General features: G+C 45.6%; 1 protein-coding gene across 18 annotated transcripts in view; it reads left to right on the plus strand.

The window, feature by feature from the left end:
- HUWE1 (HECT, UBA and WWE domain containing 1, E3 ubiquitin protein ligase) overlaps positions 1-11,825 on the plus strand; it is a 153,150-nt gene that overhangs the window by 126,607 nt on the left and 14,718 nt on the right. For 13 of the 18 annotated variants that reach the window (XR_002777818.1, XR_002777819.1, XM_011383418.2 and 10 more), the window contains 15 exons: positions 438-513; positions 1,344-1,442; positions 2,030-2,163; positions 2,351-2,519; positions 3,854-4,082; positions 4,722-4,900; positions 5,191-5,280; positions 5,442-5,596; positions 6,753-6,798; positions 8,247-8,534; positions 9,480-9,771; positions 9,970-10,100; positions 10,608-10,822; positions 10,899-11,187; positions 11,325-11,427. Coding sequence is in view for 16 of the 18 variants with exons in the window: in XM_011383418.2 (XP_011381720.1) it covers positions 438-513; positions 1,344-1,442; positions 2,030-2,163; positions 2,351-2,519; positions 3,854-4,082; positions 4,722-4,900; positions 5,191-5,280; positions 5,442-5,596; positions 6,753-6,798; positions 8,247-8,534; positions 9,480-9,771; positions 9,970-10,100; positions 10,608-10,822; positions 10,899-11,187; positions 11,325-11,427 (2,495 nt within the window). In the remaining 2 variants the exon portion in view is untranslated. The remainder of the gene's footprint in view (positions 1-437; positions 514-1,343; positions 1,443-2,029; positions 2,164-2,350; positions 2,520-3,853; positions 4,083-4,721; positions 4,901-5,190; positions 5,281-5,441; positions 5,597-6,752; positions 6,799-8,246; positions 8,535-9,479; positions 9,772-9,969; positions 10,101-10,607; positions 10,823-10,898; positions 11,188-11,324; positions 11,428-11,825) is intronic. The other 5 variants (XM_011383423.2, XM_011383428.2, XM_011383430.2 and 2 more) reach the window with 3 other exon arrangements.

Consider the following 11,825-nt stretch of genomic DNA (forward strand, 5'->3'; position numbering starts at 1 on the left):
GGTCATTAATGGAAGCTCCTTAACATTACTGTTATGCCTATAGCACCAGCTCTCACTGGGGCATTCAAACAGCAGTCTTCTAACAACCCAAAAGAAAGCATTGTAATTTCTGGAGCTGGTAGCAATGGTAAGAAATAAGGCCTGCAGTCCTAAGCTGCTAGCTCTAAGGAGATCTGCATATATTCATGGATGATATAAAGACTAACCTAGTCTCAGATAACTGGGGTAGACCCATTTGAAGGACAGTCTGAGTGTGGATTGGCAGCACGTGGTGTTTCTGTGCTCTTAGCACCAAATGTGTGGTATTTATATAATACCCTCTGTCACACATTATCCTAGAAATACATGCTCCCTTGCTGGCTTTTTTTAAGGGTATCCGTGCTAGCACAATGATAGACTTGTATGCATCCATATATATATGTTCTATTTCTCTCCAGGTTGAGAATGAGCTGGAGGACCTGATAGATGAGTTGCTTGAGAGGGATGGCGGATCTGGGAACAGTACAATTATAGGTGAGAGCCCCAGAACTGAGTATAGCCTCTTCCTTTGCCTCAGTCTCTCTTGGGAGGACCCTTTTTCTCATCATCTGCTTGCTCAGCTCTGCCTAAGGGCTCATAGCCAGCCTAGATTGCTGCTTGTCTTGATGTTAACGGTCTTACAAATGAGAAATTCACAAGCCATGTACAGACCTTTGATGGGTCTTAAGTGTTGCCTATGTGGGGGTGGTGGAGGGGGTGGCCATCAGTCTAGATGTTACATCAGGCACATATTAAGAGTGTTTATTATTCATGGAGGCCTAGAGGAGGCCGTAGAGGCTGTAAGGTGAAAAAAACGCTTTCCTTTCAGTTCTTCAGTGAAATCCAGGGGTTTTCCACCTCTGAGATTCATTAGTGTAAAAAGAGCTATCTTTCCATAAGGGTGGCCTTTTTACAACTCGGGGAAAACGGCAAGTGTACCCTACTGTCACCTGGCTCCGGGGTGTGTGTGTTACTTGTTTTTATTTTACCGATGATGAAGGAAATCAAAGGATTAACGGAAGTAGACAAGTATTCTTAAATTTGACAAGGCTTTTTCACACCCATTATTCTCTGTGGTTTCACAATTAGTGGAATTGGCAGGGCAGATGTGATCATTCCGTTTTACAGATGAGGAAACTGAGACTCAGACAGGTAAAGTGACTGGCCAAGCTCATCTAGCTAGTCGACAGCAAAGAACCCAGGTCTTCACCCTCATCCAAAAAGGAAAGTGGATATCTGCTGGGTGTACGTAGCTACTTTAGGCGTACCCAATCTGGAAAGGGAAGTCCTCTTGTTCAGTGAAGGCTCTGCTCTGTAACCTTCAGTGAGCAGAAGTGGAGAGGATGAATCACAAGAGGACGTGCTGATGGATGAAGCTCCTTCCAACCTCAGCCAAGCTTCCACCTTGCAGGCCAACCGAGAAGGTGAGAGTGCCGAGGCCAGAAAGGCCTCCCTTCTTGCCCTGCACGTCTGACAGACACTACATTAGGGTTTTCCTGGAGGCAGCTGCCCACATGTGCAGAATAAGGAAGCATCTGTCTGCATGCGCTGACATATACCATCCACTTTATCCTCAGCCAATTTTTCAAATAACATGTTACTACTGCTTGCCCAAAAGTTTGTCACTTCTTACTTGGTTCGCTTTCTTCTCACTCACCTGCTGTCATCGCTCCAGATTCCCTCTTAACCAACAGGATGCAGTCAGTAGCAAAGTAGAGCTGGAAAGGCAAGGGGGCACCAGCAGACTTGGCCAAGTCCTAGACCATGGCTCCTCAAGCACCACCCTGTAGCCAGCCTCCACATTCAGCCACCCTGCTCAGCGTGTTGATGCATTGATTAGCACTTTCAGGATATTGGGGCTGGCTCACTAAATCTGTATGTCACCCCAGATCTGGTTCTTCCTCTCCTAGAGTCAGATACCCCATTGCCTTCCCCCTCAATCTGCCGGTCTGCAAGTAGCCTGTTTTCTAGCTACTCAGTATAGTCCTCCAATGTGCTCCCTTTGTTTTAGATTCCATGAATATCCTGGACCCTGAGGATGAGGAGGAGCACACTCAGGAAGAGGACAGCAGTGGCAGTAACGAGGATGAGGATGATAGTCAGGATGAAGAGGAGGAGGAGGAGGAAGATGAGGAAGATGATCAGGTGAGGGGGGACTGTGTTTGGGTTCATTCAGACAACCTCTTCTATGGGAACACAGAGCTGGAAAAAACCAACAGTCTGGGTTGCTAGCCTCCACGCCTCCCTCCCTCATGTGCAAATGTGGCCATGACACCAGACTTCAGAAAATCCTTATCTCCAGCAATTCTCCATCTCCTATTTTCCCCTTAAGGAGGATGATGAAGGTGAAGAGGGAGATGAAGACGATGACGACGATGGCTCTGAAATGGAATTGGATGAGGATTACCCTGATATGAACGCTTCTCCCTTGGTCCGATTTGAGCGCTTTGACCGGGAGGATGATCTCATCATTGAGTTTGACAACATGTTCTCCAGTGCTAGTAAGATACAGGGGCTCAGCTGGGTTTTATCTCTTGATTCTTATACCCTTCTCTAGGGTAAGCCAAGCAGTGAACCAAAGCAGCTATCAATCTGAAACAGACAGCACTTCTTTTCCTATGCCGACTTCCTGGGGCAAAGGATATCTGACTCCATCTCTCTCAATAATTGTACACTTAGAAGAAAGAAATATGAGAGGCTGCTCTTGTTCTCTCCACCTCAGTAAACAGGCAGCCATTTTAGAGCCTGGACAACTTGATGATTTGCTTGAAATTTTAAAAAATGGGAGACCAAAGCTGACTGCATCAGGCATCCATGTGCACGCTACAGTGACAGGGCAATCAATAATCCTTAAATCTGTAACACTGGATCTTGAGAGTTTGGATGGACACCTTTGAGCTTGGCATTGGGGAGTAGATTTGAGCACATTCACTCTGTTCATCAAGGATGCATCTTTTCGGAGGAGAGAGTGAATCTCTTCCCTCCTCTCCCATCAACGTCAAAGTGCCGCCCTAGCATCAAGTTCTTAAAATCAAGCTGCTGTCTCGAGAAGGCAGGTCTTGACCCCAAATCACAAGCATGATGTAGCAGAAAACACTGAACTGTTTTGGTCTGTTGTCTTGGCCAAATAGTCTCTTACCTCTTTGAGCCTCAGTTTGTCACCTGTAAATGAAAAGTTTGAAAAGAAAAAAAAATGGGTTGGATTACGTAATTTTCAAGATACCGTCTATTCTGTGAATTTCTTTGCAATTTTTGCGATTTCCATCATTCTTCCTTACGTTGAGCCTCTGTCCATTCAACAAATTGAACAAATGAGGAGTACCTACTGTGTCCTAGGTACCAGGAATATAGAAGTAAAAAAAGGAAACAATTTTTTTTCTCTCATAAGAGCTTATGATCTATTAGGAATTATAAATACGCAGGCACTACATTGTAGTGTGGTAAGCAAGCACAAAGTTAAAGGTTATTAAGCCAATCCGTAGAATCAGAGGAAGTGACATCTAAACCAACAACAAAGAACAGGTGAAGAAGAGAGGAGTCTCCAAAGTGGAACAGCATGTTTCTTGAGGAGCCTAGAAGCATCACTGTGGCTATAGTGTGGAAATGGATTGGGAGAAGGTACTATTTAGGAGGCTGTTGCAGTATCCAGGTGAGAGATGATGGCATAAGCTATGGTAGTATCAGTGATTGTAAATGAGGTGTGGGAATGAGGGAGAAAGGACAAAGCTCAGGTTTCCGTGTGAGGAAGTAAGTCCCAGGAGACATGGTTCTGCTTAAACAACCATGGAAGAAATTTCTTTTTCGGCACTGACCCCTTTGCATATTGTCCTTGCAGCAGACATCCCCCCATCCCCAGGAAATATCCCTACCACCCACCCACTGATGGTACGCCATGCAGATCATAGTTCCCTGACGCTGGGCAGTGGCTCCTCTACAACACGTCTCACCCAGGGAATCGGGCGCAGTCAGAGGACCCTAAGGCAGCTGACAGCCAATACAGGCCACACCATTCATGTTCACTACCCTGGGAATCGCCAGCCCAACCCTCCCCTCATACTCCAGAGGTGAGTTAAAAAGATTATTGGTCTCACTAGGCTTCAACATTGTCTTGAACTGGGGGAAGCAGTCCATTACTTAACACTTTTGTCATACACACAAGTAAAATATTTATCCCATTTCTTTGTGGACTATACATGCAACCTTTCGGGGACTACCAAATTATATAACATGTTCTTTTGCTTAAGTGCTCTACGTATACATTCAGCCATCATTAAGCAACTCATGTCAAGCGCTTAACACTTTAGATATAAACAGGACAGGATCCATGCCCTAGGGCTTAGAAGTTAGTGGGAGAAGTAATTTTAGAAGTGAAAGGGATATAGGTGTCACAGTGGTCAGTGTACAAACTACAGTGGGTGTACAAGAGAGGTATTATACCCTAACACAGTACCTGGCATTATTAGCGACACTCACTCTGTGCCAGGAACTGTGGAATAATGTGCAACCTGAGCCCAAATAAAGTTCACAAACTGATGGAGAAGTAAAAAAAATAAATAAATAATAAGACCTATATGTAATATGATCAGTCCATGATAGTGTCATGCATTTCATAGAGGATGCAAAAGGGATCTCATAGTAACAGGTTGCAGGGCCCCTGTGGATGTACAGTGACCATGGCACCCCCACCATCAATCACCCTACAGGTTACTTGGTCCCTCTGCTGCTGCTGACATCCTTCAGCTGAGCAGCAGCCTTCCCTTACAAAGCCGGGGCCGGGCCCGCCTCCTAGTGGGCAACGATGACGTCCACATTATTGCCCGATCTGACGATGAACTGCTGGATGACTTTTTCCATGACCAGAGCACAGCTACCAGCCAAGCAGGCAAGTTTGTGTGGTGAAAGGGAGGATACAGTTTGTCAGGTTCTACTTTTTCCCTGATGAAGGAAAGCAGAACAGTATCTGCCCTTTCTGGAGAAACTTTATTTTATAATAGAAACCAGAATCACTCAATTGACTTAGCCAGAGGCAACAGAAACCTTATTATCTCTGGGTACCTGTGATATACCAAACCTCGTGATAGACATTGGGTCCTGTTAGGGAAATAATGCATTGTTTGGGTCGGTTGACACATGACAAGGTCAAGAGCCTCACTCTCCTTTGTTCCCCTACAGGGACCCTGTCCAGCATCCCTACAGCCCTGACCCGCTGGACAGAGGAGTGCAAAGTTCTCGATGCTGAGAGTATGCACGACTGTGTTTCAGGTGTGTGGCAGCTTGGTTATCAGGGCGGTAGTCAGCCCTCCAGTGCTGGGATGAGTATATGGAAAGTTATTTCCCTGGTTCTCTGTGGCCATGAGTTCTGCCTCTTGGGTTCGTCCCCCACCTCCCTTGAGCAGCCTCTGATCATTCCTTCTTTGATCCAGTTGTTAAAGTACCCATTGTCAATCACCTGGAATTCCTGAGGGATGAGGAGCTGGAAGAAAGGCGGGAGAAACGCAGGAAACAACTGGCTGAGGAAGAAGCAAAAATAACTGACAAAGGCAAAGAAGATAAGGAGAACAGGGATCAGAGTGCACAGGTGATTCCCAAGGGCTGGGAGGATTTGTCTTTGGCTATGTCTGCTGTAACTTTCAAATGGTTTTGGCATACACGTGGCACCAATCCTCGGATGTTCACAGTGAACCTGAGAAATGATCCATTCCAAATTTGCTGTACACTCACATGATTTTAGGGGAAAGAATTCAAACTCAGGGGGGAAATCATTTCTCCATTGTCTCAATGGGAAAAACTAGAACCAGAACCAGAGCGGCTTCTGACTCACTAGTCACACTTGTAGTCAGTGCCTTCAGAGACTGCAACTAAACAAGAATGACCTTGACTAAGCCCATGCTCTTGGTTCAATTCCATTTCTTTCGGTGGATTGTTTTATGTGGCGGGGAACCTTACCAAGATAACCCCATTTATTCACCTGAGTAAGTTATGTTTATGCTTCAGATCAAAGAAAATGTTCCCACCCTGAACCCCCCATCACCACATTTTCTAGGGCTCAAAATCTCTACCATGATTTTGGTTTAGAAAGAAGCTACCTAGCTTTTTCTGAAACTTCTGAGATCTCAAACAGTATAGCTTTGAGATATATGAAATAAAAGCTAATAGAAATACAAAGAAATTAAAAGACTTTAGTGAAAGAATTTAATTATATCCCACTTAGCAGTTAGGGTATCCAATATTTTAAAAATAAGGATGTTGAAATGTTCAGCTATGTTAATAAACTTGATCTAACAAATATCTTTGTATAGAACTTTTACCTAATGAACAATAACACATGAAAAGTGATATAAAATGAACAAGCCTGGCATGTGATTGAAAAAGCTAGAATAGACAAAATGAGCCCAAGGAAGGGAAACTATAGATAAACCTTTAAGAAAGAAATTCTTGCTGGTCTCACGATTGTGTTCAGGTCATGTCCCATGCCCAGCTCTGAAGTGGTTTTTATTATCCTTTCCTCTCATTGTTCAGTCAGCCCCCTGGCAGTTTCCTCCTTGTCCCCAAGCCATCCTTGAATGCAAGTATATATGAGAGAAACTGGAGATGATATTTGCACACTAAACTGCATCTCCCATCCAGGTCATAGAACTCCTAGATGGCATATGTGGGGGATGGCGATGATTACAGTTGGCCTCTCTTTTAGGTGCTTGCAAAGCCCCACATTGATCTGTTCCTTCTCTTTGCAGTGTACTGCTTCTAAGACAAATGACTCCACTGAACAGAACCTCTCAGGTAACTCTCTCTCCTTTTTCCCCTTCTTGCTAATTGGTTGATTTTTTTCTCCTGACCCTTCGGAGTAGCTGGCCCAAGTGGGCTGAAGATGAACACTGGTGCTCCGTGGGATGAGGTAGTAGATTGTATAGTTTTAGGGTCATACCCCGTCTTGGAGATAACTATACAGTCTACTGTCTTTCCCACGGTAGTACATTGCCCGCCGACGTGCTCTGCTCAGCTGCTTGTTCTGATTATGCTATGCTGCCTTCTGGCATGTGTAGTGAGGCTGTATGTCCTGTCCCCTTTGGTATCTAACATTGCATGGTGGTGCTTCATGAGAACACTTGATGACAGTGGTTCCCAAATGCCAGTCTTCTGTGGAAATGAACAAAATAAGGGAGGTTTAATGAGTTTTTCAGAAATCTGAATTTATTTGACTTAAAGGACTTTTTTATAGAGATCATGTCCTTCCTAGTTCTTTGGTATCAATTTTTTTTTTTTTAGTGATATTGATACGATTTTTTTTCTTGCTTGGCTAAATTAAAAGTTGGTAACCCTATGTTAGTAGTCTCTTTTTACTTTTTACTTTCTATATAAATTTTATTGGTCTATAGAATCTAAAAGTCTAGAAACATTATCTTAAGCAATCTGCTTAATGTCAGTAGTCATTTTGTGATTTCAATAACTGCTCCATGTGGTATTATATGTCTCCCCCCACCTCACCCCGCCTATTTCCTCAGAACATTCCTTCTGCTTCCCTATACCTTCTGTCTCCTTTGGCACTTGAGTTGGGAAATGATTGTACCAAAGTCTGCACAATATTTTTTAAAGCAGTGAAAGAGGGTAGGTGTCCTGGTGCCCTTAATCTAGCAAGAGGTCTTTGAAAGTGTCTGTCATCAGGTAAAATGGCCTCTTGCCTGCTGCCCTTGCCAGAGGATTTTGCTCATGCCAGGGTGAGGTAGTAAGTTGTATTGTTGTGGGGTAGGGATTTTAAGCCCCAATTAGAAGATAACTATACAACTTACTACTTTCCCTGGTGTGTGGCATATTCAAACAATCTTGGCACATTTGCTTCCATCAGACACAATTGTAGATGTTCCTTAAATAATCAGGACTGGAAGAAAAGGGAGGTTGAAGGGGACAGGTGATACTTAGGGTGAGGCATATAACATTATAAAGTGACCTAAACTCTTCCTCTTCTTCCTGGGGTGCAGAAAAGATAATTTTTAGGGTCTACAAAGAGATCTCCAATTCTTAGGACTAAGAGAAGCACTATGCTTTAGCCCTTATTCTGGGTATACCAGACAAGCCACAAGCTGTTCCTAGGAGCAGTTGATGGTGGGTGGGGAATCATACATCACTGGTTGGGTGGGATACTTATCAAGCCACATGTGCTGATTGAGTGGCTCCCTAAGTCCTTGGCTGATTGCCCCTTAACACACCCATTGTCGTTCTTTCCGAGAAAGATGGGACTCCAATGCCTGACAGCTACCCAACAACCCCATCTTCAACTGATGCAGCTACATCTGAGTCCAAGGAGACCCTTGTCACTCTGCAGTCCTCACAACAGCAACCAACACTCCCACCCCCATCAGCCTTGGGAGAGATTTCTCAAGAGCTGCGGTCCCCAGCTGGAGAAGGGGGGAGCTCTACACAGCTATTGATGCCTGTGGAGCCAGAGGAATTGGGTCCCACAAGGCCAAGTGGAGAAACAGAAACAACTCAGATGGAGTTATCTCCAGCTCCCACTATAAGTGAGTAGAGTTTCAAGGTTTTGGGGGGAGGGAGTAGAACAGGAGGGAAAAATGGAATCTTTGTAGTTTCTTTTTCCTTTTTTACTTTAGAGAAATAGTAGCTCAAGTCCTCAAATAGTAGGATCTCAATTTGCATATTAGCTTTCTTAGCTAAAGTTGAGATTTCGTCCCTGTGTTCTCAAGTGATTGTTCATGAGTGTCTAATGATACTGGTGATGATGCCAACAGTTTCTCCAGGTAATCACTCTGTTCCTGGGCTATCCTGCTGAGCTCTTTTATTTAACTTCTTTAAAAACAATCCTCCAGAGTAGGTAGGTGGTGTTATCTCCATGAATAAATTGAAACTTAGAAGTAAAATAATTAGCCCAAGGTCACTCAGTAAATAGTTGAGCTCTGTAACTCTAGATCTTAAAATCCAGATCTGTGTGACTAAAGCTTGATTTCCTTCAGCACTTCCAGGGATGGCAAGCACGTGACCCCACACATAAAGCTCTCCCGTCCTGGTAGACACCATTTATCTCATGTACCTATTTCCCATTGGTCTGAAATGGGGCCCTCAAAATTCTCAGCAGTGTTTCAGCAGGATAAATTGAAACCTGTTTGCCATCACTGCTCTATACTATGCTGCCTATGATGTGCTCTGGAGAAACCTTAATGTGTAGGGTTTTTTCCCTTCAAGAAACTTTGTTTATTTAGGTTCACAGAACCAACATGCATGTGTAAATGGTGTCTGCAGGGAATCTGCACGTGACAGGATCCCTTACCAGGGGAGCCTAGGGAATATGTTTCAGAAGCATGCCTGGAACACCGTAAATGTTCAACAAAAGATAGAAAGGACTTGAACTGAGCCTTTTAACACAAATTAAATTAAGAGGGAACATCAGACTAGCGTGGAGTGAAGGTGGCGAAAGTGAGACGTCTAATCTGGCTGCTTCTTAATTCCAGGCAGAGATCTAACCTCTCCATGTGACTTCCTCCTAGCCTCTCTTTCCCCAGAGAGAGCTGAAGATTCTGATGCACTGACAGCTGTCAGCAGTCAATTGGAAGGCTCTCCCATGGACACCAGTAGCCTGGCTTCCTGTACCCTGGAGGAGGCTGTGGGTGACACCTCAGCAGCTGGCAGTTCTGAGCAGCCCACAGCAGGCATCTCTACTCCTGGGGATGCCCCACCAGTTGTGACAGAAGTGCAAGGCAGGGGTGATAGGTCAGGGGAACCTGCCCGGGCCCCTGAGGACCGGTAAGCACTTTGTGAGCAGGAGGAGGGCAGGATGTGTTGGCGGGTATTTCAAGCCACATTCATACTTGTTAACTCATGAACATCTTCGGTACACTGGGGAAATCAACCTGGCTTCTGTGAGAAAGGGGTATTGTAGGAGCATTTTTATAAATGGGAAAAATACAACACACATAACAACCTGGAAACGATTTCCTTCAGCTCTCCCCCTGCATCCTCTGAGAGTTCTTCCACCAGAGATTCCGCTGCAGCCATTTCTGGAGCAGATTCCCGGGGAATCCTAGAAGAGCCACTGCCTTCAACAAGCAGTGAAGAAGAAGATCCCCTTGCAGGTGAGCTACACGTGTGCTCATGCATTCCTGGAGTTGTTTAGGCTGCTTGTACCTAGCCCTTGTGGCTTTTCAAATGGTTCTGTCCAGGTGGAGGGCAGCATATACATGTGAGGAAGACCGACAGTAAGAGCATGCTGACAGTACATAGTGGAATGAGCCCAGGCTTTGGAGTCAAACTGATCTTGGCTCAAATCCCCCCCTCTGTCACCTCCCGCCTTTAGGACCTACGGCCATTTCTTGACTCCTCTGATCCTCATTGATACTGAGGGAGTGATAATAGCTACATGATGGTTTCTTGATGAAGGTTAAGTGACAATGTACACAACAGAACCTGACGCATAAGAGCTATTCTGAGCCTGGGGAAGGTGGTTAGGCCTTCTCTGTCCTGTGTCCTTTGTGTGCAGTGAGGACAGACAAAGCTGGTTTCCTCAAGAAGACCATGGGATTCTTTCCTTCTTAGGCATCAATAGAGGTGTGAGTCCCTTCACATCTTGCATCTCCCCTCAGGTATCAGTCTCCCCGAAGGTGTAGATCCCTCTTTTCTGGCTGCTCTGCCTGATGACATCCGCCGGGAAGTCCTGCAGAACCAGCTGGGCATCCGTCCACCAACCCGGACTGCCCCCTCAACAAATAGCTCAGCTCCTGCAGTGGTAGGGAATCCTGGTGTGACCGAAGTGAGCCCTGAGTTCCTGGCCGCCCTGCCTCCAGCCATCCAGGAGGAAGTATGTGAGCAGGAAGCTGGTGGGAGCAGGTTGCCAGGCCATAAGTATTCCCCTGCTGACTTCTTCTGCTCCGTAGGTGCTGGCACAGCAGAGAGCTGAGCAACAGCGACGGGAACTGGCACAGAATGCCAGCTCAGACACCCCAATGGACCCTGTGACCTTCATCCAGACTCTGCCCTCAGACTTGCGCCGTAGTGTCCTGGAGGACATGGAGGACAGTGTGTTGGCCGTGATGCCACCTGACATTGCAGCTGAGGCTCAAGCCCTGAGGCGAGAGCAGGAAGCCCGGCAGCGGCAGCTCATGCACGAGCGGCTCTTTGGGCACAGCAGCACTTCTGCACTGTCTGCCATTCTTCGAAGTCCAGGTATGGAGGGAGGCAGTGGGAGGACTCTGAAATGCTGAACTTTAGCTACATGAGGCTCTGTTCCCCTTTGTATTATGTGGACCTAATTCACTACCACCCTCCCCAATTTTAGTCTTTTTTTTTTCCTTTCTTTTCAGCTTTTACCAGTCGCCTGAGTGGCAACCGTGGGGTCCAGTACACTCGGCTTGCTGTGCAGAGAGGTGGCACCTTCCAGATGGGGGGTAGCAGCAGCCATAACAGGTATCTTTGTTTTTCATCTTGTCATTCCACTTCTCACATCTACAATTAGTCCAGCTTCCTTAATTTATAGATGGAGAGGATGGATGTTCTCTCTAGGGTGTTTCCTTGAATGAGTGGAAAAACCAGATCTTTGACATCCCCCTTCAGAAAGCCACACTTTTTAGTGTAGCTGTTGTAGACCATAGTCAGGCAGGCTGGCAGCAGGCACTAGCTTTGGTTGTAACAAGGAAAGCCACCTGCCTCCCATGCAAATAGCAAAACATTGAGCCACTTACCTTGAAATTATAGCCTCTAGGCTGTGGAAGTAGAGAGGAGTTAATTATTAACCAGACTGAAGGAGAGGAGTCAAACTGTGAAGGGAGTAATCAGTTCCTATATATGGCAGGCAGGCGTGCGCC

Source organism: Pteropus vampyrus, unplaced genomic scaffold, assembly GCF_000151845.1.
Source record: "Pteropus vampyrus isolate Shadow unplaced genomic scaffold, Pvam_2.0 Scaffold518, whole genome shotgun sequence".
Taxonomy (NCBI): Eukaryota; Metazoa; Chordata; class Mammalia; order Chiroptera; family Pteropodidae; genus Pteropus; species Pteropus vampyrus.